The following is a 23755-nucleotide window of genomic DNA, read 5'->3' as shown; positions in this document are numbered from 1 at the left end:
TCTAGGAACCTTCCGGATGCCCTAAGGAACCCCTCCCAGCACTGGCTTCCGTTATTGCTGGTCAGCCCTTGAGGGCGCTGGGTGGGACCAGGGCCTGCTGGGAGCAATTGCACAATCTGGTCAGCGGAAGGAAGCCACAGCCCCTGTGTTCTCATCTCTGAAATGGGGAAGCACTCCTGTGTGAAGTCTTGAGGTCTGGGGTGGACAGAGGCTTTCCATCACTACAGGGCTCCTGCACAACTTCCCTGTAGAGAGGGGCACAGGAAGGGGCCTGCCGTGGGACCTTGGCTAGTTACTAGGCTGCTGGCTCTCCTTCCTTGGTGCCTTCTCTATAAACTTCCTGCTCTAGAAGGTTCTTAGGAGGCCTAGCCCGGTGCCTAGAACATAATAAGTGCTGGATCAAGTGTTAGTGTTCTGTTAATGATCATATCCAAAATACACAGCTCAAAAGGCTTCTCCCGTGGGTGTGGCCGGCTGTCACTTTAGGGAAGTGGTTGGGTTTCCAAAATAACCAGATGGGGAAGTTACAGAGCTTGAGAAATCCCCCCCAATTCCTGACATCCTTGCCCCCCTTTCTACTCACTCTTGGTGACCCCACTGCCCAGTGGTCCCAGGGCGGTAGTGAGACAGGTCCTGTTTTGTGCGCATCTGAGTTTGGAGTCTCTGCACGCAGGGCTGGGAGACCCCACCAGAGAAGCCTGACCACCGCAGGTATGGGGGCAGGGGAAACCTGGCGGCCACGCTGCTGCAAAGGGCTCCACTCCACACAAGGTGTGGAAGACCTGCGCGCACACAGGGAATAACGGGGGGCACTTGGGAAGCCAGGCAGATTACCAAGAACCGAACAGGGCACTCCCCCCGGCTTCTTCTACGGTGACCCCTTATTCACAGACGAGTCCCAGGAGCCTGGCACACTGTTGGGACACTTGACTCCTGGGTGGCCTGGGGAAGGCCTGCAGCTCCACCAGAAGCTACCAAGTGGGTAACTGTGTCCTAGGTCCCCTTCCTCTCTCTTCTCTGGGTCCTCCGGTGGTGATGGTGAGAGGGGTGGTGGACGACAGTGCTAGCAGGTCACCCTGGAGGGGCCCCCTTGGACATCCCAGGCCTACAGCCCCTGTAGTCCAGGTGGTGTGCAGGGCCCCGCCAGGCTGCTTGGGGTGGGAGAGGCCCGCGGTGGCCCCGCCCCGGCGGTACCGGCAGGGAGGGGTCCGGCTGTCGCAGCTGCTGGCAACCGGTTTTGGTTCCCAAAACATGTGCCTTCTAAGTAGATTCTAAGTAGATTCACACCCCGTCAGTTATGGAATCCTAAGCGGGTGCTGTCACCACTCGCGGGGGTCCGCAGCCAGTCCACCCGGCCCGCGGTGGAGGGGAGCGGGAGCGGCGAGGGGCAGGGGCAAGGGGCGCGAGCCGACGTGCTTGCAACGCGGCGGGGTGAGTGGGGACCAAGGTTCTTCGCGGCAGCCGCCGTCGGGATCGGGGCAGCCGACGGCCCGCTCCAGCCCCCAACCCCACCGACCCCCGGGTCGCAGCCCCAGCCGGGACCCCAGGTCCTTGCTGGCCGACCCACGTGCGCGGGGCGCGGCGCATGCGTGGGGCGGGGCGCATGCGCGGGGTGGGGCGCGCGTGCGCACTGGCTGCATTGCTGCTCGGCGGGCCGGCGCCGCGGTCCCGGCGACCGTGGGGCGGGGGCCGGCCATGGGGCGGGGGCCGGCCGCGGCGCCGGGGGCTGGCTAGCGACGGCGAGCGGCGGCGGCGGGGTGGCGTGGCCCGCGGGCTCGGCCCGGAGAGGGGACGGCCCCGCAGGCGCCCGGGGCAGCGAACGGTGAGTGCGCGTGGCCAGTCTGCCCGGCCCTCCGCCCGCGGTCGCCGCCGGCCGAGGTCACGGGGCGGCCAGCGGCTCTGGGGGTGCGGGGTCGTGGGCCGGGGCGGCCGCCCGGGTGTGGGCCTGGGGGCGCGACCGCCGACCTCGCTCGCGACGGCCGCCTCCCGAGTCCGCGGGTTGGCGGGCAGCCTGGAGGGTCGGACCCTCGGGGGCAGGTCGGGGTCGCCTGCCGCGCCCTTTGTCGTCGGAGGGCGCGCCGCTCTGGGCGCCAGACACCCGCCCGGCGGCCCGCAGCCGGGGCCCGCGGGGGTCTCGGGCCGGGGCCGCTCCGAGCAAACCGATGCCCTGGGCTTTGATTCTGAGTAACAGGTTACTTTTCCTTTCCCGTCTTGGGGCGCAGCTCTGCCTCACGTGGAAGACTTACTCATTCGTTTTGGGAGTATGCCCTGGCTTTTTTTTTTTAAGATTTTTATTTATTTATTAGAGAGAGAGAGTACAAGTAGGCAGAGAGGCAGGCAGAGGGAGAGGGAGAAGCAGGCTCCCCGCTGAGCAGGGAGCCCGATGCGGGATTCGATCCCAGGACTCTGGGATCATGACCTGGGCCGAAGGCAGCTGCTTAACCGACTGAGCCACCCCGGCGCCCATGCCCTGGCTTTTAGAAGGGAGTTATTTTCCATCTTTCGGGATGACGCCCTTCAAGGACTCGTTTCCCGGAATCCCGGGGCCCCGAGTCCTGCCCTCACTGTGACCTTTGCCCTGGCCACCGGGCGACTTGCGGGCAGGGCAGGTGCCGGTCCAGCAGGTACGCCGTGGCCGCAGCTGGAGGGGAGCCCGCGTGATGGTTCCGGGTTTCCTGTGTTTAACCTGTGGGCAGGTCTGCGCTGCTAACACCGCGTCCCGCGGGGTTCTGACGTGCGGGTAGAGGGTCTCCCGGACGCTGCCCCGCACCTGGCGCCCCGCTACCGGGGGAAACGACAGTTGGTGCTACTGAGTTCACCGCTTGAGAAAAGGTATGAAGAATGAAGAGGCGGGTGTTTTTTTAATAGGAGTTGATGGCCCCACATCTTTATTCCTTCGAATCACAGGACTTTTCTGTAAGCATGGATATTGCCACAGCCAAGGGAGCCTCAGGAAGCAGGCCCAGCACCCAGGAGAGGCAGTGTGCAAGGCGAGGGCGCACCTGAGGGCTTCCTCCAGCGGCCTCACTGCTGTGCTGTTTACACCTGTTGACAGGCACTCCGCTGCTGTGGCCGGTCCTGGGTTAGTACGGGTCAGCTTGTAACTCCACGAGTTCACTTCTGTTTGTGCTGGTGGCTGGCCATTCGCAGTCCCTCCAGACCCATGATTGCCAGGCTCCTGAGTTTAATGCACGGGAACAGGTAAATGAAAAGCCCTGCACAGCCGCTCAGATTGGCGTCTGAGAACTTTATTTCAGTGCGCGATGACAGAGGCCTGGCTTCATCAGAGCTGCACAGACCCTGGTTTTCCTTACCTGCCCAAGGAAGGGTGCCACTGCTTCTCTAGAACAGCCCCCTTCAGGTCTCGGATCCTGTTCAGTTTATGGGGTTACAGGTCAGGCTCCTGGCTCATGTTACCAGAGAGCTTTCCAAAAGGTCTTCCTTGGTTCACACACTGCCAGTGTGGATGCCCAGTTTTACCACATCCTTGCCAGCACTGGGCACTATCGATGGAGAAGGGAAGGGCGATTTTATAGGGACTTGTTTTGCACTTCAGTGTCAACTAGTGAGGTTCAGCATTTCCTCTTTCTGTCACCAAATAAGCTTTCCTTTTTCATCCAGTATTTTCTTTCTTTTCTTTTTTTTTTAAGATTTTTTTATTTACCTGACAGAGACACCGGGAGAGAGGGAACACAAGCAAGGGGGAGTGGGCGAGGGAGAAGCAGGCTTCCAGCCGAGCAGGGAGCCCATCATTCAGTATTTTCAACAAATACAGTTGAGAGCTCTCACTGGATGTCATGGGTGTCACGTCTGTCTGTGGGCGTGTGTCTGACTTCTGTCCTGGATGCCTCACTGCCATCTCAGCATGTCCCCTCCCCACCATGTGTGAATTGCTGCCCAACGCTATTTTCCTAATAAAATTTCCTGATGCCAAAGTTGTTTTTTAAAATTAGGGCGCCTCGGGGCTCCTGGGTGGCTCAGTTGGTTGAGCGACTGCCTTCGGCTCAGGTCATGATCCCAGGGTCCCTGGATCGAGTCCCGCATCAGGCTCCCTGCTCAGCGGGGAGTCTGCTTCTCCCTCTGACCCTCTCTCCTCTCATGTTCTCTCTCTCATTCTCAGATAAATAAATAAAATCTTAAAAAAATAAAATGAAATGAAATTAGGGCGCCTGGGTGGCTCAGTTGGTTGGGTGACTGCCTTCCACTCGGGTCGTGACCCTGGAGTCACAGGATGGAGTCCTGAGTTGGGCTCCCTGCTCAACAGGGAGTCTGCTTTTCCCTCTAACCCTCCCCCTTCTCGTGTTCTCTCTCTAATAAATAAGTAAAATCTTTAAAAATTAAAAAAATAAAATTAGATTTGTGCTGTGGCACCTGCCTGGCTCCTTCGGTGGAGCGTGCCACTCTTGATCTCAGGATTATGAGTTCGAGCCCCATGTTGGGTGCAGAGATGACTTAAAAATTAAACTGTTTTTGTTTTTTTTTTTAAAGATTTTATTTATTTATTTGACAGAAAGAGACACAGCGAAAGAGAGAATACAAGCAGGGGGAATGGGAGAGGGAGAAGCAGGCTTCCCGCGGAGCAGGGAGCCCGACGCGGGGCTCGATCCCAGGACCCTGGGATTATGACCTGAGCCAAAGGCAGACGCTTAACGACTGAGCCACCCAGGCGCCCCTGTTTTTGTTTTTTAAATATTTATTTATTTATTTATTTATTTGACAGAGAGACACAGCGAGAGAGGGAACACAAGCAGGGGGAGAGGGAGAAGCAAGCTTCCCGCGGAGCAGGGAGCCCGATGTGGGGCTCGATCCCAGGACCCTGGGATCATGACCTGAGCCGAAGGCAGACGCTTAACGACTGAGCCACCCAGTCGCCCCTAAACTGTTTTTGTTTTAAGGTTTTGCTTATTTATTCTAGAAAGAGAGGGAGAGAGAATCTGAGGCAGACCCTGCACGGAGTGCAGGGCCTGACACAGGGCTTGATCCACGACCACGAGGTCATGACCTGCGCCGAAACCCAGGGTCAGATGCCCAACTGACTGAGCCACCCAGGCACCCCTAAAAATGAAACAAAAAAATAATAATAAATAAAATCAGATTCATGCTGTCAGGAATGTGCATGAACTTGGATGGAATTCGAATTTCATCCTTCTCAAACAGTTAACATACCGGAACAAGCTTGTCATCACATTAGTCTTTGCAAGTAAATATTAACAGCTTCTAGATAATGAGTAATAGAAAATTTTTATTATTTTTTTTTAAAGATTTTATTTATTTAACTGACAGAGACACAGCGAGAGAGGGAACACAAGCAGGGGGAGTGGGAGAGGGAGAAGCAGGCTTCCTGCTGAGCAGGGAGCCCAATGCGGGGCTCGATCCCAGGACTGGGATCATGACCTGAGCGGAAGGCAGACGCTTAACGACTGAGCCACTGAGGCGCCCCATGAGTAACAGAAGATTTTTAAATACATTTGCCTTGGGGCACCTGGGTGGCTCAGTCGTTAAGCGTCTGCCTTCCGCTCAGGTCATGATCCCAGAATCCTGGGATCAAGCCCCACGTCAGGCTCCCTTCTCGACAAGGAGGCCTGCCTCTCCCTCTCCCACTCCCCCTGCTTGTGTTCCCTCTCTCGCTGTGTCTCTCTCTGTCAGTTAAATAAATAAAAATCTTTAAATAAAAATTAAAAAATAAATACATTTGCCTTTTGTGATTTTGATAGGTTTATTCCTTTTTTTTATTAATTGTTTTGAAATAATTAGAGATTCACAGGAAGTTGTGAAATAGTACAGAGAGGCCCTGGTAACGCCCCCCTTCATTTTACACACCCATAGTGCAGTAGTTTTTATAACCAGGAAATTAGCATTGGAAAACTGTCGTTAACTACACTACACTCCTTATTCAGATTTCACCAGTATTTATGTGCATATGATTCTCTGCAGTTTTACCCCATTTATACACTGATGTACCCACAACCACAGTCGGGACTCAGAACCACTCCGTCATGCCAAGGATGCCCCACTCATACCTGACCTGTATGATTTTACCATCTTGAGAATGTATATGGGATCATTCAGTTTGTGACCTTTTGACATTGGCTTTTTTCACCCCGCATAATGCCCCTGACATCCATCCAAACTGCTGCAGGCATCAACAGCCCGTTCCCGTGTGTTGCCCAGTTGTATTTTACTGTGTGGACGGACCACGGTTGGTTTAAGCGGCAGGGAGGCATTGGGCCGGCGGCCAGCTGCAGTCTTCGGCTGTTGCACATAAAGCTGCCGTGAACACTCATGTGCAGCTTTTATGTGGACATACGTTTTTATTACTCTGAGATAAATGCCACCTTGCAGTTGCTGGGTTCTATACTTCTCTTTTTTAAGATTTTATAAGAAGCTGCCAAACTTCCAGACTGACTGTACCGTTCATGTTACAGCGGCATGTGAGTGGTGGTTTCTCTGCCATCTCTTTCGGTTGTCTTAGCCGTCCCGACAGGTGTAGTGATACTGTTGTTTGAATTTGTATTTCCTGTGGCCGATGGCGTGGAGCCCCACATGCTTGTTTACCGTGTGTGCATCCTCTGGTTTGTTCATCCTTTCTGCCCATTTTCTAATTGGATTGTTTTTTCACTTTTGTTTTTGAGATTTCTTTGCATATTCTGGATAGAAAACCTTTGTTGGATATCTCGTTTGCAAATATTTTCTCCCACCCTGCAACTTGTTTTTATTCTCTTCTCAGGGTCTTCCACAGAGCAGGCTTCTTTTAATGAAGTCCAATGTATTAAATTTTTTTTTTTTTTTTTTTTACCTTTTATGGACTGCATCATGTATAAAAAATTCTCTCTACTCCTGGGTTCTAAAAACTGTCTCCTTTTTCTTTCTTTTTTTTTTTTTTTTAAAGATTTTATTTTTAAGTAACCTCTCCACCCATCGTGAGGCTTGAACTTACAGCCCCAAGACCAAGAGTCATATGCTCCACCGACCGAGCCAGCCGGGCACCCTGCTCCTACGTTTTCTAATAAAAGTTTTATAGGTTGTGTTTTACACTTGACATAATCCATTTTGATTTGTTTTTAGTTAATTTTTGTTTAAGGTATGAAGTTCGGGTTGAGGTTCACTTCTCTTTTCCCAGTTTTATTGACAAATAATTGACATACATCCCTGTATAAGTTTAAGTGGACAGCATTTGTTGGGTACAAAATATTGTCCCAAGACTCAGTGTAGTAGAATTCTTAAGCTGTGAGTGGAAGCTGAGACAGCATCACCTACATATTTGACTATAGAGTAGTTTGTCTTCACTTTTCCCAGGGGCAGGTGAGGAGCTGGCCGAAGGTGATCTGGGCCTGGTTGAAGTGCGGCTTAGCCGACCGTGCCCTGCATGTTGGGCGGCCTCCCTGCTTGGTTGGGTCCTCTGATCTGTGTACTGTGGCCTTGAGCAGGGGCTTAGGAGCATTGGCCCAGATGCCAGCCCTGCCCTGTCCTAGCTGTGTGACCCTGGGCTTCCGTGTCCTAGACATCCCATGTGTCTCATCGTGAGCGCGAGTCAGGTGATACGAGGTGAGCGCTTGGACAGGGCCTGGCAAGGTGGGCGCTGGACCTTGCCATGGGCCCTGGTTCTGCGGGATGTATTTCTGCTTCTCGCCAGTCATCCTGGTTTTGGGTAAGTGTCCATATTCCTGCAGGCAATCCTGCTTCGGCTTCTCCGTTCTTGGGCAGATAGAGGGCAGTGCGTGTGCAGAAGGAACAGTACAGCCTAGACGCACTTCCCTCCTTGAGTTGGCCATTACACATCTCCACATTCACCCCTGTTTGTATCATAGCTAGCTTATATGTCATTGGTCACTCTGCCTTCTTTCTCAGACATCATTGGTTCTAACATTGGTGATTATTTCCTTTTAATGATTGCATTGTTGGGGTGCCTGGTGGCTCAGTCATTAAGCATCTGCCTGCGGCTAAAGTCATGATCCCGGGGTCCTGGGATCGAGCCCCGCATCGGGCTCCCTGCTCGGCTGGAAGCCTGCTTCTCCCTCTCCCACTCCCCCTGCTTGTGTTCCCTCTCTCGCTGTGTCTCTCTCTGTCAAATAAATAAATAAAATCTTAAAAAAAAAAAAAGAAAAAGAATTACTTGAAGAAAAGATGATCCTCTCTCTGTTGAATTATCTTGGCTTCTCTGTTGAAGACCCATTGATTGAGGGGCGCCTGGCTGGCTCCGTTGGAAAAGCATGCAACTCTTGATCTCAGGGTTGTGAATTTGAGCCCCACATTGGGTGTAGAGATCACTTAATTACAAACAAATTTTTTAAAAAATCCGTTGATTGTACCTGTGTGAGGGCATCATTTTGGAATCTGTCCTGTTTATCTGTGTATCTGTGTCAATACCATGCAGTCTGGTTACTGGAGCTTGACTATAGATGATGAAGTCAGGAAGTGTTAGTCTTACTTTGTTCTTTTTCAGTTTTTTTTTAGCTATCTTAGGCCTAGGTTGTCCACATTTCCATGAGTTCTAGAATCAGTTTGTCCTTTTTTTTTCTTTTTTCTTAGCATGGGGTGGGGGGAGGTACAGAGGCAGAGAGAATCTCAAGCAGACTCCACACTGAGCATGGAGCCCGATGCGGGGCTCTCTCCCAGCCTCGAGACATGACCTGAGCTGAAATCAAGAGTTGGACACTTAAGGCTCTGCAGTCAGCATGGAGTCTGCTTGGGATTCTCTCTCCCTCTCCCTCTGCCCCTCCCGCTGTGCTCCCACCCCCCAAATAAATTTTAAAAATTAAAAAAAGAAAAGAGTTGGATGCTTAACTGACTGAGCCACCCAGGTGCCCCAGTTCATCATTTTCTGGAGAAGAGTCTTCTGGGGTTTTGTGTGTAGGAATTGTGGAGAGTCTAAATCAGCTTGGGAACTGAGATCTAACAATATCAGCTACTCTGATCTGGAAATGTGCTTTTGTCTGCATTTCTTTGCTTCCCCATTTCTTTCAGCAGCATTTCTAGTTGTCAGCGTACAGGTTTTGTGCTGTTTCCTATTAGTGAGATGTTGATATATGACCTCCTAGTTTCAGGTGTACAGTGTAATGATTTGATGGGTATGTATTGGAAAATGACCAGTACAATGGATATAGGTAACATCCATCACCACATGGAGTTACAGATTGTTTTTTCTTTTTTTTAATATTTTATTTGTTTATTTTTAAAGATTTTATTTATTTATTTGACAGAGAGAGACACAGCGAGAAAGGGAACACAACCAGGGGCAGAGGGAGAGGGAGAAGCAGGCTTACCGCGGAGCAGGGAGCCTGATGTGGGGCTTGATCCCAGGACCCTGGGACCATGACCTGAGCCGAAGGCAGACGCTTAACGACTGAGCCACCCAGGCGCCCCTACAAATTGTTTTCTTATGATGATAACTTTTAAACTCTTCTCTTAGCAACGTTCAAATATATGCTCCATTATTATTACCTAGAGTCACATTGCTGTACGCTGCATCCCATGACTTATTTTATAACTTGAATTAGGTTCTCTACTTCTTTTGTCAACTATATCCCTATGTAGCTTTTATTTCAGTGCTATTGTAAATGGCATTTTTATTTTTTTTAATACTCATCTATTTATTTTAGAGTGTGCACGAATGGTGGGCAGGGGCAGAGGGAGAGGGAGAGCATCCACAAGCAGACTCCCTGCTGAGCATGGAGCCCAACGAGGGCTCAACCCCAGGCGCCCAAGATGATGACCTGAGCTGAAACCAAGAGTCGGCCACTTAACCAACTGTCTCCTGTAACCTGGTTAATAAACTCACTTATTGGACAGAGTTACTTTTTTGTAGATTCCTTATGATTTTCCATATAGAAGACCATGTCATCTGACAGTACAATTTTTTTTAAGTAATCTCTACACCCAATGTGGGGCTTGAAGTCACAACCCCAAGATTAAAAGTCACACGCTCCACCAACTGAACCAGCCAGGAGTCCATGACAGTACAATTTTATCAGTTCTTTTTTCATCCTTATGCCTTTTACTTCGTTTTCCTCCCTATTACACTGGCTGTGGTCTCCAGTACAGGATTGAATAGGAGTGGTTATATCAGTATGTTCTTGTAGGTTTGGGGTTTTATTAAAGATTTTTTCATGTTTGGGTATTGATCCACTAGGCGGTGTTGTCAACTCTAGCTAAAATTCAGAATCACCTGGGGAGTTTTTGTGTGTTTTTTCTTTAAAGATCTTATTTATTTTAGAGAGAGCACAAGCAGGGGGAGCAGCAAAGGGAGAGGGAGAAGCAGGCTCCTCGCTGAGCAGGGAGCCCAGTGCGGGGCTCGATCCCAGGACCCTGGGACCATGACCTGAGCCGAAGGCAGTCGCTTAACCAACTGAGCCACCCAGGCGCCCTAAATAAATAAATCTTAAAAAACAAAACAAAAAAAATTCAGCACACCTTAATGGGGCAGCATAGACTTTGGTTTGTGTTTACTTTATCCTGGTCGTTTGGATGTGTCATATGTTGGTTTGATATCCATTTTGAGCCATAAGTTGCTTAGGAGAAAGTTCAGACATTCCCAGGTGGTTGCAGAATTGTTTTCTTTGTTCCTATTTTTTTGTCTTTTTCTGGTTTTATTGTACTGTGGCCGGAATGTAAGGTTCTCTACCTTCACTAGTGTTTGGAAATTGACGTTTTCTTTGAGGCTAAAATAGGTCAGTTTTGGCAAATGTTTTATTGGCTCGTTAGCAGGGCTGGAGTCCAGTGTGTATCTGCTCGTCAGTCTTGCTGAGTATAACCATTTAGCTCACCTGCACCGAGGGGCGTTTAACACCGCATAGCCCCATGTGATTCCTTGCACCGTAGTGGGCTGAATCCCCGCTTGTGACTTCTCCTCTACCTGGCCCTTGGCCTTATCTGTGGGAGAAACGCCACAGCTCCAGCCTGCTAGTTCCCTCTTACTCTTTGACTGTTAGCTCTTCTAGATTCACTAGAAACCACAGGTAGGTTCCTGAGTTCTTAAATATCTTTGGGATAGAAAGAGACTGTTCTCAAGTCCTTTGGCAAATGGGACTTCAGCCATTTTTGTCCCCTGATGGGATGGGTGCGTGTATGTGTATATATGTTATTTTCTGCATGCGTATTTATTTACTTTATTTATTTTATTAAATTAAGGCATCAGTGTTTTTCTGATCGAAGTCCTCGTTTAACAACTATGGAAATGGAACAAGAGAAAGTCAACATGAGTAAGGCACTGAGTGCAGAGTCGGCCTCCTACCGCTGCTCCGCGTGCCATGGGGACGAGGACTGGGGGCCCAACCACCCCATCCGGGGGCGGGCCAAGTCCCGCAGCCTGTCTGCCTCGCCCGCCCTGGCGAGCACCAAAGAGTTCAGGTACGAAGGCCCTCCTCCAAGCACGCCCCTCACCTGCACACTCTGACTGCTCCAAACTGCGACCAAGGGTTCTTTTAAGGCCTCGGTACTGGTGTGTGTAAATACTGACTGATTCCGTGTGTGTCCAGAAGGTGGGGTGGGGCTGAGTCCCAGGAGCAGAGGACAGACGCCCGCCTGGCACGTCTCCCCAGGTGGTCCAGTGCAGGATGATTTTCCTCTTCTCTCCTTCTCAGCCAGTGCCCACTCTGACTTGGTGTTTGAGGTGTGCGGGTGGTGCCTGAAGGCCCATCAGCGGGACCCACGCGGTGACGGGGCCGGCGGGGGGCCGGGTGAGGCCGCAGGGGAGTTGGGCAAGCGCCCTCCCCCGACCCGGCCTGCCCTCTGCCGCGACCCACGGTGCGTGTGCTTGCACAACGCGCTTCAGTAACCGCGCTCAGAGCTGCCCACGCAGCGGCTGCCGGGCAGCGTGGTGATGGCACTTGCCGACACTGCCCTGGCTTCTGGAACAGTAAGCGCGGTGAGTTTTGGGTAGAAGCTGCCAGAGCCAGCCCACTTCTCAAGCAGGGCTTCCGTCTCTCAAGCGCAAGGGGAAGTTTTCAGTAAAAAGCGCGTACCTCGCTCGGTGCTAGAGGGCGGAGCGGGGACGGGCCGGGGGCAGTCTTCTGCGTGGAAGGCTCGAAGGCGCACGTCGGGGAACGGCGGCCACGGCCGGGGGCTGTCCGCCGAGCCCGGGTCCGTGTTCCCGGCAGCGCTGCTGCTGCTTGTGGGTTCCGGGGGTTTGGCACAGGCCCGTTCTGCTTCCGAGGCTGTGGAACGTGGTGCGGTGACAGCAGGCCAGAGGGAGCCTCCGCGCGGGGTGTTGGCGGAGGAGGAAGACAGGCGTGTGTCCGGTCACACCGGTCCTTGCGCACTGAGCTTGCATGCCGCTGCTGAGGCCTGTCGCGAGCCACCCTTCCTCTGTGCACTCGCGGGCCGTGAGGTGTAGTCTTTGACCCGACACCGGGGCTCTCTCTCGGTCTGTTGCCCTCTATAAGACAGCTAGAAAATCTGTTTTGTCTGCGTTGAATTTGAAGATTTTGTTGACACCACGAGACGGTTGAAGATGAAGTCAGCTCCATTTGGCCATCTTTGGGTGCAGAAAGGGACGGTGAGGCCGTTGGGGTTGAACACGTCCCATATCCCTGTCACTGTGTGGGTGTCCTCATCGCTCCCCCGAGCCTGTGCCGGGGCGTTGGGCCCTCACGGACGGGGAGGGGGCAGGGCAGCCAGGTGGTGTTGGCCCCGCAACGTGCGCTGGCCACAGCCCCTTCGTTTGGTGATTCAGTTATGGCTGAGTCACTTTTCAGTTATTGGAGAAGTTGGGTCATTGAAGTAGGATCTTTTTTAGTGACTTTGCAACTCAGCATGAGCAGTTTTGTTAGAATTTTCATCTAGGTAATTTAGGGTTGGTCTCTAAGGTCTTAATTCCCAAGTATAAGCTAGGGGACTGGTCCCCAGACAGACTTGGTCAGAGAGACTGCTCAGATTCAGATTTCCAGGCCTGTCCCCAGAGGTGGTCTTCCTTTTTTGGGGGGTGGGGCCTGGGCACCTGCCCGGTTTGGGGTCCTTTTCTCTAACTGCTGATGCTGCACAGACAGTGTGTGGTGTAGCTCTGTGGACCAGGGCGGGGTCTCCTGGGGCCGTCACGTGGCCACGAGGTCATTACGATTAAAAGCCTTTCTGAGGGTCTAATAGTCTGTACCTAGGTCTGCTCACCCGCTGTGTCCCCTCTCCCCACAGGAGGACTCGCTCTCTGCATGGGCCATGCCCAGTGACCACGTTTGGACCAAAGGCCTGTGTGCTGCAGAACCCCCAGACCATCATGTGAGTGCTGGGGGTGGGGGGCGCTCCTTGGGCGTGTGTGCTGTCGTGGGATCACGGCGCTGTGGAATGTTCTGACTCGGGGTGAGAAGTTCACTTTTCAAGTCAGCAGAAGCCGCAGGGCATCGCCACCGGCTCGAGCGAGCACGGGGCTCACCGCTCTCCAGAACGTGGATGGGGTTTGGGCCAGGCACCGTCTTTAGAGGTAGTTTTGTTTTTACAGTAAAAAGTCTAGAAGGAAACCAGTGTATTTCACACAATACGCTGGGTGGGTCAGACATGCTTCTCTTTAATTATTTTATTTTATTTTATTTTATTGAGAAAGAGAGAGAGCACAAGCAGGGGGAGCACCAGAGGGAGAGGGAAAAGCAGGCTCCCCACTGAGCAGGGAGCCCGACACAGGACTCGATCCCAGGACCTGAGCCAAAGGCAGACAGACACTTAACTGACTGAGCCACCCATGAGTCCTCCTTTAATTATTCTTAAAATACAGAGACATCATTTGGCTATTTTGAAACCCTGCTTTTTCTTTTGAGAGACACCCCTCCTTGCAGGTGCGGCTGTTGCAAGCGCTACCAGACCCCAGCGCATCTTGGGGGCCACGCGTGCCTGGATGAGAAACTGTGGAAACTAAGCGATCAGGGTTATGTCTCTGGACTCTCAGTGACTCTCGGCTTCTCCTGCATGAAGAGTCACGTGGTGGTTCCAGAGGGGTGGGGGCTCTGCAAAGGGCTCCGTGTGCTGGTCTGGCTGTGCTTTCTGTCTGAGGAAAACACAGACAAGTGACATCACGTACTTGATGTTGGCGCTTTCTGTTAAACAGTCGGAATTCATTTCTTATGTTGAAATGTGTGGAATTGCCAACACTTGATTGCCTTTGGCTTACTAGGCAATGGCTCAGATTGGTCACCTGGTAGCTCTCAGGTGTCCTCGCTCTCCCACCCGGCATCCACAACCTGTGTGCTGGGGAAAGTCGGCATCCCCACCTTGTAGGTGACCCAGCGGGAGGTTGGTCACAGTTGGCACCCGGGCGTGTGCAGGACACACTGTGGTGGCTTTGGCTGGACACAGCTGAGTCTGAGGGCCAAAAGGGCAAAGGGGCTTTGACCCGGGCAAAAGTCCGTGAGCTGTCCATGCTGCTTCTGAGGCCCGCGGCCAAGCAGAGTGACGAAGTTTGCGGAGTGCACACCCCTTCACCTGACCAAGACCTTACAGCTCTGCCCACGGGGCCAAGCCGGTTCTACAGCCCAGCTCGGATTCCTGTGTGGCTGGGATGTGTCACCGCCCCTGGGGCCCTGAACAGCCGAGCTCAGCCAGCCAGTTTAGGGAAGAGCAGGGCGCCTCACATCCGGCCTCCTTGCTGTTAAAGGTGATCCTCAGGACTTTTTGTTTTAAATAGGTGATTGGCCAAGAGGATCGTGTAAACGGTGAAAAGATTCAGTAAGATTTGCTTGATTTTTAATTTTAGGGAGCTTTCTTGCTGTAGTTGTTTTATATAGCCTTTCAGAAGTCACTTTAGGATAGTTTTGCTTTCAGTTTTGAGGTTGCAGAAATTAAGTTTATAGTGCAAATGAGCACGGATGGGAGAGTTTGGGGGCTGGTGTGCCCTACACTCCCGTTGTTAGCAAGGTGTGACTGAAACACTGTGACCAAAGCAGCCGTACCTACTCATGAGCCACGCACATGACCTGGGCAGACGATGAAGCTCACAGAGGGTGTTGTGAGTGACCCCTCCCCTTGTAGAAACGCCTGGAAAGGGTGAGTGATGCTCAGTAACTAGATGACGTCAGACACCGCGCCTCTTGTATTGGTGATTTGTGTCATGGTTTTGGAGGTTTTTGGTGGGGCTAGCACACGGTCCAGGGCCTGAGAGACATGCCTCCGAGGATGTGGTGTGTCTGTCCTCTCGAGGGAAAGCGTGCTCCTGGTGTGAACGCTCCTTTGCCCTCACAGGCATATCCAGGACCCTGCCAGCCAGCGGTTGACGTGGAACAAGTCCCCAAAGAGTGTTCTTGTCATCAAGAAGATCCGGGACGCCAGCTTGCTGCAGCCCTTCAAGGAGCTCTGTGTGTACCTGATGGAGGCGAGTGAACCAGGTTGGGGGGTGGCAACCCAGAACTCCCCTCTGCACCCCCACCGCGTCTGTGTCAGCCAGATTCCACCCTGGAGCTTGGGGGTCTCCATGTGCTCCTGGGCCACGTGGCGGGAGCAGGCACGGAGCTGGCCTCCTAGCCAGGTTCTGGGTTTGTGATCTCAGAGCTGACCAAGTCAAGAAGCCCATTTCAGGCAAGTGACTTCCATAACTGAGGGTCACAGAGCCTCCAGAAGGACAGAAATCTGTGCATGAGCAGGTCAAAAGCAGTCTGACAGCCAGGACTAAGGAATCCCTTCCCCCCTCATCATAAAGTGCTACGGCTTAAAAGGAGGCTTCATGGAAGACCAGCAGGATCTGAACTGGGTCTTGTGGAGCTGACGTGCTTGTCTCCCTTCCAGGAGAATAACATGATTGTGTATGTGGAGAAGAAAGTTCTAGAAGACCCTGCCATAGTGAGCGATGACAATTTTGGACCAGTGAAGAAGAAGTTCTGCACTTTCAGAGAAGGTGAGTTTGTCTTCGGCTCTTTCGTGCAGCGGGTTGGTACCACTGCCCTGGACCTGGCAGAAGCTTCTAGCGTTCCTGCCCCATTGTGGGCAGGGCGCCCTGTGGCGTCAAGGGCTGCCGAGACACCTTTTCTTACGTTTGTTCTGTTTTCTAGATTATGATGACATTTCCAATCAGATCGATTTCATCATATGCCTAGGAGGGGATGGGACCCTGCTCTACGCATCCTCACTGTTCCAGGTGAGGTCTTCAGGGGGTTCTGGCCTCGGCACCGCGTGAGGAGGTGCTTTCCCAGTGAGGTTTTCCATCCCTTCTTGTACCTCATGACTTTATGCCACGGGGATGCCGAGTTCTACGGTCTTCTTACTCTGATACTGGCCATAGAGCAGGTTTGTAAATAATGCCAAATGGTGCATCTGCTCTGTTAGGGTCTCCGTCCTCACGGGGACTGCTACTGACGTGGAGCCTGGGCTGGGCAGCGGAGTGACTGGGAAGAAGGGGGGCAGTGGTGGAGAAACTGTCCTGGGGGGCTGCCACAGATCCACAGATGCATGGCACCCATGAGGAGAAGCGGGCACCTCATGGCCGAGGGGACGGGGCGCACAGCAGGATGAAGGCGGCGGCTCCAGGCTGACCCTCCAGGGCACCCAGGAGGCCTGTGGAGGCACCCGAGGGCAGGAGTCTGCCTGGGAGCCCGCTGGGACCCCCCGGAGCCCGCCTTCACGCTCCACAAGGCGGGAGGCTCTGGCGTGAAGGCTTGCGTCCTTCCCTGACCAGCTCTCTCCTGTCCTCCGTGGCCAGCAGGCTGGCTGGTCCTGTTGCACTAGTTTCTCTGCAGCTCCTCCCTGCCTCCCTGCCTGCCCGCTGACCTCCGTGCGATTGCTTGGAATCAGCCTGCCGGCCCACTCCCCAGCCCCCAGCACTGACCGAGCACCCATGTGCCCGTCCCTTCCCAGGGACAGTCGGGGGGTGGGTCCGTCGGTGTGGGGACAACTGGAGTGGCTTTTGAGTGGATTGGCTAGCTGACGGACCTGCCTCGTTGGCTCATAGGGCAGCGTGCCTCCGGTCATGGCGTTCCATCTGGGTTCCCTGGGCTTCCTGACCCCCTTCAACTTTGAGAACTTTCAGTCCCAAGTTACTCAGGTGATACAGGGTAAGTCGGAATGTTCTGGAACTCACAAGGAGTTCTGAACACGGGATTGTCTTCTCCCTTGGTTTTTGGGGTTTTTAATGATGTGTAGAGCAATATTTAAGTGTTTCAGGATTCAGAGATGCAAGATTTTTGAACAGTTCAAACACTTTTTCCTCACATTGAGAGGTTTGAGGAGGTCACATGTTGAAACTGCTGTGTGTGCTGGTGGGTGGCGGTGAACTGGCTTTCACAGAAGGCAGAGAGGTGCTGTCCTCAATTTGGGAGAAGGGTGGTCTCTGGTGGAGCAGGGCTGTCTGCTTCCTGCACGGTGCCCCTACCCCTTCCCTGCTGACCTCCCTGGGTATGACCCCTGCTGGCCCCCAGGGAACGCAGCTGTTGTTCTTCGGAGCCGGCTCAAGGTCAGGGTCGTGAAGGAACTCAGAGGGAAGAAGATGGTGGTGCCCAACGGGATCAGCGAGAACGGCTTGCTGGCTGCGGACCTGGATGCAGAGGTTGGGAAGCAGGTCATGCAGTACCAGGTCTGTGGATATGTGCCCTGTCCAGGCTCCAGGCCCTGCCCTGCCTGTCATATGGCCTCAGGAAGAGGCACAGGGTGGAGGGACTCTGGGCTGGACCCAGTGGGGGCCCCCTGACCTCAGGACCTTCCCGAGAGCCCAGGAACAGTGTAGTTGCCTATGGGGCAACCCTCCCCGCCAGGGCGGCCCTGCCTGGCCCCTCCCAGTGTGCAGTGACCTTATCCCCCCAGGTCCTGAACGAGGTGGTGATCGACAGAGGCCCCTCCTCATACCTGTCCAACGTGGATGTCTACCTGGATGGGCACCTCATCACCACGGTGCAGGGTGACGGTAGGTGGGCGCCTGGGGTCCCACAGGGTGGGGGTGGGGCAGAGCCCACAGAGAGTGATGCTGCGGCCTGTCCATCAGGGGTGATCGTCTCTACCCCGACGGGTAGCACAGCGTATGCGGCCGCCGCCGGGGCCTCCATGATCCACCCCAACGTGCCGGCCATCATGATCACACCCATCTGCCCCCACTCGCTGTCATTCCGGCCTATCGTGGTCCCTGCGGGGGTCGAGCTGAAGGTCAGAGTCCACCCTCTACCCTTTCTGCTTTAAGCTATTGCCTGGGGCCTGCCATGCTGACCACCCCCTTTGCCCCCAGCTGTGACCCCAGCACCCGCTGGGTTGTGGGCCCCACCGTGCTGGGTGCAGGAAGGGCTTCACGCTCGTCCTTGTCTGTCTGGTCGGCGGGGGGCAGCGCTGAGAGCCGGGCCAGCCCCTCCAGCAGGGCTGTGGGTCCTTGGGGGCTGGGGATAGTCCCCAGTGGATGGGGGCAGGGTGAAGCGGCACCCTGTGAGGAGCAGAGTCCATCCTGGTGTGTGGCCTGTGTCCTGCTCCTCCATCTCTGTCCTTTGCCTGCCTCGCACTCCCTGCTTTGGTCCACCCTAGACTGGCGTATCCCTGGCTGTGAGCCCTGGTAGGCAGGGCCACATCTGCAGGTCACAGGGAGAGAGGGATGGAGCCAGACCCCTGGCTGGTGTCCCTGGCCCTGGGTGGATGGTCGGCGACTTGGCCTGATGGCCCGCCCGTCTTACTTCCCAGGGTTGGTGTCGGTGAGACATAAGTTAAGGCCTTTACGGCCTGGAACTGGCCTTGGCATAGAGTGGGTGGTAGGGATACCCTCGAGGGTCCTCCTGGCCAGTGCTGCCCTCCCAAGGTGGGGGTCCAAGGTGCTCAGCTGCACTCACGAGCCTGCTCTGTCCCGCTTGACCCTCTCCAGATCATGCTGTCACCGGAAGCAAGGAACACTGCATGGGTGTCCTTTGATGGACGAAAGAGACAGGAGATCCGCCATGGAGACAGGTGTGTGAGCCTCGGGGCCGGAGCGAGGAGTAGGTGTGAGGGGTATGCTTGCCTTCCTGGCCCTGTTGAGGTTGGCTGGTGCAGGCCCCACAGGCAGAGCCCTGTGACTGAGAGCTGCAGGGGGGGGACGCGAGCCGTCGGGCAGCTGGTCACCCACACAGGTGGCAGCATGTTGCCCGTGTTCCACTTGTAGTTGGGGGGCGGCGGTGACAGATCCACAGCCTCCCACTTCGGCCTGCCCTGGCGCCCCTCCCAGGTGCACCTGTCCTTAGGGTGAGACGGGCCCCGGGCTGTGCAGCAAGTGGCACGAGCAGAACTGAGATGATCCCCAGCTGGGCTGGGGTGGGCCTGGCCCCTGGGGACGGGTCTTGGCCTGATGCTGTGGGCTCAGCCGTGCCGTGCTTGTCTCCCCCTGCCTCAGCATCAGCATCACTACCTCTTGCTACCCGCTTCCCTCCATCTGCGTCCGAGACCCCGTGAGCGACTGGTTTGAGAGCCTGGCACAGTGTCTGCACTGGAACGTGCGGAAGAAGCAGGCGCACTTCACGGAGGAGGAGGAGGAGGAGGCGGGGGAGGCGGGGGAGGCGGGGGAGGCAGAGGCGGGGGAGGGCTAGGCCTCAGCTCCTGCCGTCCACACTCGGAACCCCAGAGTCCCAAAGCTGCTCTGCTGCCTCGTTCCCACGTGGCCTCCGGGAGCCGGCTGACCTGAGCACGTGTGCTGTGAGCCCCAAGTCAGGCGCCAGAAGTCACAGCACTTTTGTCTGTAGCCAGGGGAAGAGCCAGGAATCTGCCTTTTGTCGACCAGATCAGCTGTTTTTAACATTTTAAATCTGACTTCTTTTTTGCATTTCTAAATAAGGAAAGTGAGTGCTGGCGGGGGCTCCCAGGTCCACACCGTGCACCTGGGCTGTCGCTCAGAGCCTGGTCCCAGGGCGGGGACGCCGGAGCTGGGTGAGCTTTGTGATTCCTTGTCAGGCAGCCTGGGCTCCAATCAGTCTGTTGAAATTCAGAGGGGATCAGAATGAATTGATTGGACTTTCCGTGTTGAAAATAAATGTCTTGTAGTCAAAAATCTTCCTTTAGCTACCACGATTTTCCCCTTAAATCCTGCACCTTTTCCCCTAAAAGGACTCGGAGGGGACGCTTCTGCAGAGAGCAGTTCGGTATTTGATTGGCTGATGAGTGGAGGGGTCCCCTCTCCCTCCTGCTCGGCACCTGCACCTCATCCGGGCACACCTTGCTGCCTTGGTCCCAAGCTCCCCCCTCCCCCCCCGCCCCACTGTGGTGTGACGGGTGCTAGCAGGGCTCCACGCTATGGCCCCCGCAAGCCCAGCGGTGGCCTGGTAGGTCAGACCCACGCACATTCCTCATGAAGCAGGGACGGCCCCCTCTGCACCCTGGAAGGTATTTTAAATCCTGTGTATACTTTGTAGAGATTATTTTAAGCTTTCCGAACTGCTTATATACAGATTTTATTGTACACACTTTGAAGATTTCAGAGGGAACGGGATTTGTACTGTTGTGAAATGGAGCCTTGCTCCACTGTTTACACGTGTTCTGTGTGGCACTGTGTGCTGGGACCACTGTTCAGCATGCTCACCGTGGGGGTGACGGTCCACGGAGAGAGAGGGTGCTTCTCGGTCAGTAAGCCGTGGTACTTTGCAACTGCAACTAGAAGATGGGGACACATTGGTTAGTGAGGAAAGAGGTGGTTGGGGACGTTTTGTGTTGGTTCTGCTCTTGCTTCTCCCCGTGGGTCTTGGGCTTGCAGGGAAACTCCCATCATTCCAGTGGTCGCTCCTCGGCCGGCCGGGCGCGTGGGGCGTGGGCACGTGTGCTTGCCACGTGGGACCCAGAGCCCGTGTGGTCTGGTGGGAGTCGTGGCTCAGTGCACGTGGCTTCGGCCCCTGGTTATTGTTCCCTGACAGATGTCCTACACTCGGGCATCTGTTTCTGAGTAACTGATTTTTCTTTGAGCTGCATTTTTAATCTGTTGAATTGGCAAGAACAGAAGGGAGAGAAGCTGCCCTTTCTTGGACCCACTTCTGGAGTGACAGGGACGGGCCTGTGCTTTGCCTCGTGGAGGGTCACGTGCCTCATTCTTGGGCTGATGGAAAGGCCCTGGGGCCAAACGTGCAGCCAGCCTCAGCCAGGGGCCTCCATAGAGCAGGCTCTGCAGCCTGAGCTGGTCTCCCACGTCCGTGTTTCAGCGCCTCTGGCCCTCAGTGTGGTGCTTGGCGGATGGCCAAGGGAAAAGGAGGTGGGCCCTTGTTGCCATCTGCCAGGGGCGGGGCACGGTTCGAGGCTCGCTGCCCAGCCTCCCTTGGGCTGAGAGGGGGCCGAACCAAAACTCCCAGCTTTAGGTCCAAAAGACAGTGGCATTTGGGATTTGGGTCACTGGTTTAGACAAAAAAGCAAGTGTTAACCAAGTCCGAAAGCAGCATGATTTGAATGATCTAGAAAACTTCGGATTTTTTGAAGTAAATTCTTAATGTTTCATATTGTTAATATCTTGGAAATTTGTTAGATGTTGTTGAAAGCCTTATTACAATATTTTCAGATCCTTTCAATAAACAGACTTGTTTAAAAAGTTGGATTGGTTGACAACTTTATTTGGTTCTTTGTAGCCAACACAGATGCTCAGAGAGGTGGGCCAGGGCTTCTGGAGTCTGTGGGCACCCTGAGCACGCCGTTGGCACGCACGCAGGAGAGGGGGCCTGCCCAGGCAGCCTCCACGTTGAATCCCATCCCAGGTGCCCCCGTCAGCCTTGCCATTGGCACCGGTGGGCCTGGGGCTCAGCAGCTGGCCTCCCCAAAAGGGGTGCAGAACTGGGTATCACCACCTGTCCTGCAGGCTAGAGCAGAGGCTTGGGAGGGAGCAGGCTTGAGCCTACAGAAAGGACACGCTCCCAGGTAAATCAGAGGGCTGGGCCAAGGGGACCCCTGGAGGGGCTCTGGGAGACCTATAGCCCCCAGAGGCTTCGAAGTCCTCACCACAGCTCAGTCCAGGCCTTTTGGGGTCAGGGGTCAGGCCCTGGCACACACTCATCTCTCTCCTCCCCCGCTCCCTTCTCCCGTTCCACAAGGTCTTGACCAGGTCTCGGTGAATGTGGGGCAAGGCTTTGCCAGGAGCCAAAGTGGGCACTGCAGACACGCAAGAGAACACGGACAGCCCTGTGTGCTGGGACGCTGGGGGCCCCAACCATCTGCAGAGGCCTGAGACCTAGGGGGGAAGGCGGGGAGCAGCTGAGCTCTCCCCCCAGCCTCCCCGTCCTTCCTCCCAGGCCAGTTCTAGAGCATCAGCCTCCTGGGGCCGTGTGTGGCCTTGGCCTGCCCTGCCCCAGGAACCCCTGCTCTCCTGGCACATGTGTGGGAGCAGGTCACCTTACTGCTCAGGTGTCTCAGTGGCCAGGAGGTGTCTGCTGCCCCTGGGCTGGCCTGCGGGGAAATACAGACACCTGCGGGGCAGGCACCCGACCTCGACCCTGGCATCCAGAGGTTCTCAAGATTCGAGCTGGCAGTGCTCGTGGACCCCAGGCTGGGCCTGGTCCCCTCTGGTGACAGAGGGCCCCCTTCGAGGGCAAGGGCCCGAACCAGCTGGCCAGAGGGACTGGCTCTGCCCACAAGGCCACAGGTCTCAATAATGGCTTTTGACCTGTGAGCCTTGGACTTTCCTGCTTTGGGGAAAGGAGGAGGGTGGGGCACAGAGGCCACAGGCCAGGGGCCCCAGGACATCTGAGTGGGCTGTGGGCTCAGGTCTCAGGCCACCGAAGCTTCTAGTCTTCAGGGCGTTAGCCTTGGAATCCTTTCTGGCCTTTGCTGGCTAATCTGGAGCAGCACAGGGCCAGACCCCAACCCAGGCCTCTGCCGCGTGCCCCGCCTGGCTGGCCTCCCTTCCTCTCAGGCCAGGCCACGGGCCATGTCACAGCAGTGCTGTCCCAAAGAGCAGTGGCTCCCTTCCTGCCCAGTGGTTACCCCACCTGGAAGAGGTACCAGGAACCTGCTAGTCTGCCTGGGGGTGTGGGGGATCCAGAGTGGAGGACCAGTTGGAGGAGCACAGAGAGGATGGGTGGGGGGTGAGAGGGACATGGGAAGAGGCAGGAACTGCACAGTGACTACATGGAGATAGCCACTTCTGGCACGTTCTCCTTCAGAAAGATCCAGGCCAGAGCTTGGGTGGTTTTCGAAATCATGGAAACACTGAGGATTTGGTGGGAAGAGGTGAGGTGCGGTTGAGGATGGGGTGGGGCGGGAGAAAGAGGGACGGCAGGGTACGTCCCGAGCTGCCTGTAGACCTGCTGACCAGTGCCCCTCCCACAAGTGGCCTGGATCAGCTGTGGCCCTCCCGTTCTGCCCCTCCCACGGAGGCCTCCAGTCGAGGGTGGCCGTCCTCCCCAGCAGCACAGAGAACAAAGGCAGGACTTGACCTCAGCCCATGGCTTCCTGTGAGCACAGTGAGGCCAGGCGTGGCCCCTTGCTCACCAGCACTGCTCCCCAGACACTGGCCTGAGATAGCAAGGGACCTGCTCCCTAACCTGTGGTTTTGCTTCCATGACCTTTAACCCCATGGTGCCCAGAGGCTGAATCCCAGGGACAGAGGCTGCAGGTGCCCCCACCAGGGTCAGGCCAAGGGGTCACATTGTAGGGTGGGGGTAGGGGTACCCAAAGAGCTCCCAGGAAGGGCTCACGTCCCTGGTTTGGGGACAGGAGCTGTTTTTCCAAACCAACTGCTGGTCAGTGCTTCCTGGCAACCCTGGCAGTGGGCCTCATAGCACAGGACAGGGGGCCTCATCCTTCTTCCCACCCAACAGAACATGACCCAGGCCCCATTCTCTGGGCTTTGGGGGCTCCTGGGTCCCTGTCCAGACTTCCTTGCTGTCCTCACCGTTGCCTGGGAATGGGGCTCCTCTGGGCCTGCAGACCTCATCATCCC

At 54.9% G+C, this 23755-nt stretch overlaps 1 protein-coding gene across 3 annotated transcripts; it reads left to right on the top strand.

The window, feature by feature from the left end:
- Positions 1–1667: 1667 nt before the first annotated feature.
- On the top strand, positions 1668–21416 carry NADK (NAD kinase). 3 transcript variants are annotated; one of them, XM_081817305.1, is made up of 12 exons: positions 1668–1822; positions 11128–11346; positions 13126–13209; positions 15160–15289; positions 15700–15808; positions 15963–16048; positions 16859–16961; positions 17325–17479; positions 17707–17806; positions 17885–18042; positions 18740–18822; positions 19244–21416. In XM_081817305.1, exons 2-12 carry the CDS (start codon positions 11168–11170, stop codon positions 19434–19436), a joined length of 1380 nt encoding a protein of 459 aa, XP_081673431.1. In that variant the 5' UTR covers positions 1668–1822; positions 11128–11167; the 3' UTR covers positions 19437–21416. The 3 variants fall into 3 exon arrangements, with proteins under 3 accessions (XP_081673431.1, XP_030882970.2, XP_006732500.2); XM_031027110.2 differs by lacking the exon at positions 1668–1822 and adding an exon at positions 2613–2832; XM_006732437.3 differs by lacking the exon at positions 1668–1822 and adding an exon at positions 3051–3201.
- The last annotated feature ends 2339 nt before the right edge of the window (positions 21417–23755 follow it).

This window comes from Leptonychotes weddellii, chromosome 4 (assembly GCF_054177405.1).
Source record: "Leptonychotes weddellii isolate Sample4059 chromosome 4, ASM5417740v2, whole genome shotgun sequence".
NCBI lineage: Eukaryota > Metazoa > Chordata > Mammalia > Carnivora > Phocidae > Leptonychotes > Leptonychotes weddellii.
This window is presented reverse-complemented; position numbering and strand designations above follow the sequence as displayed.

Excerpts from the sequence above, each read along its gene's own strand:
- NADK (XM_006732437.3), top strand. The coding sequence starts at position 3,164 with ATGATTGCCAGGCTCCTGAGTTTAATGCACGGGAACAG. Across the intron at positions 15,290-15,699 it reads TCTGTGTGTACCTGATGGAG|GAGAATAACATGATTGTGTA; the intron begins GCGAGTGAACCA and ends TCTCCCTTCCAG. Across the intron at positions 16,049-16,858 it reads ACGCATCCTCACTGTTCCAG|GGCAGCGTGCCTCCGGTCAT; the intron begins GTGAGGTCTTCA and ends GTTGGCTCATAG.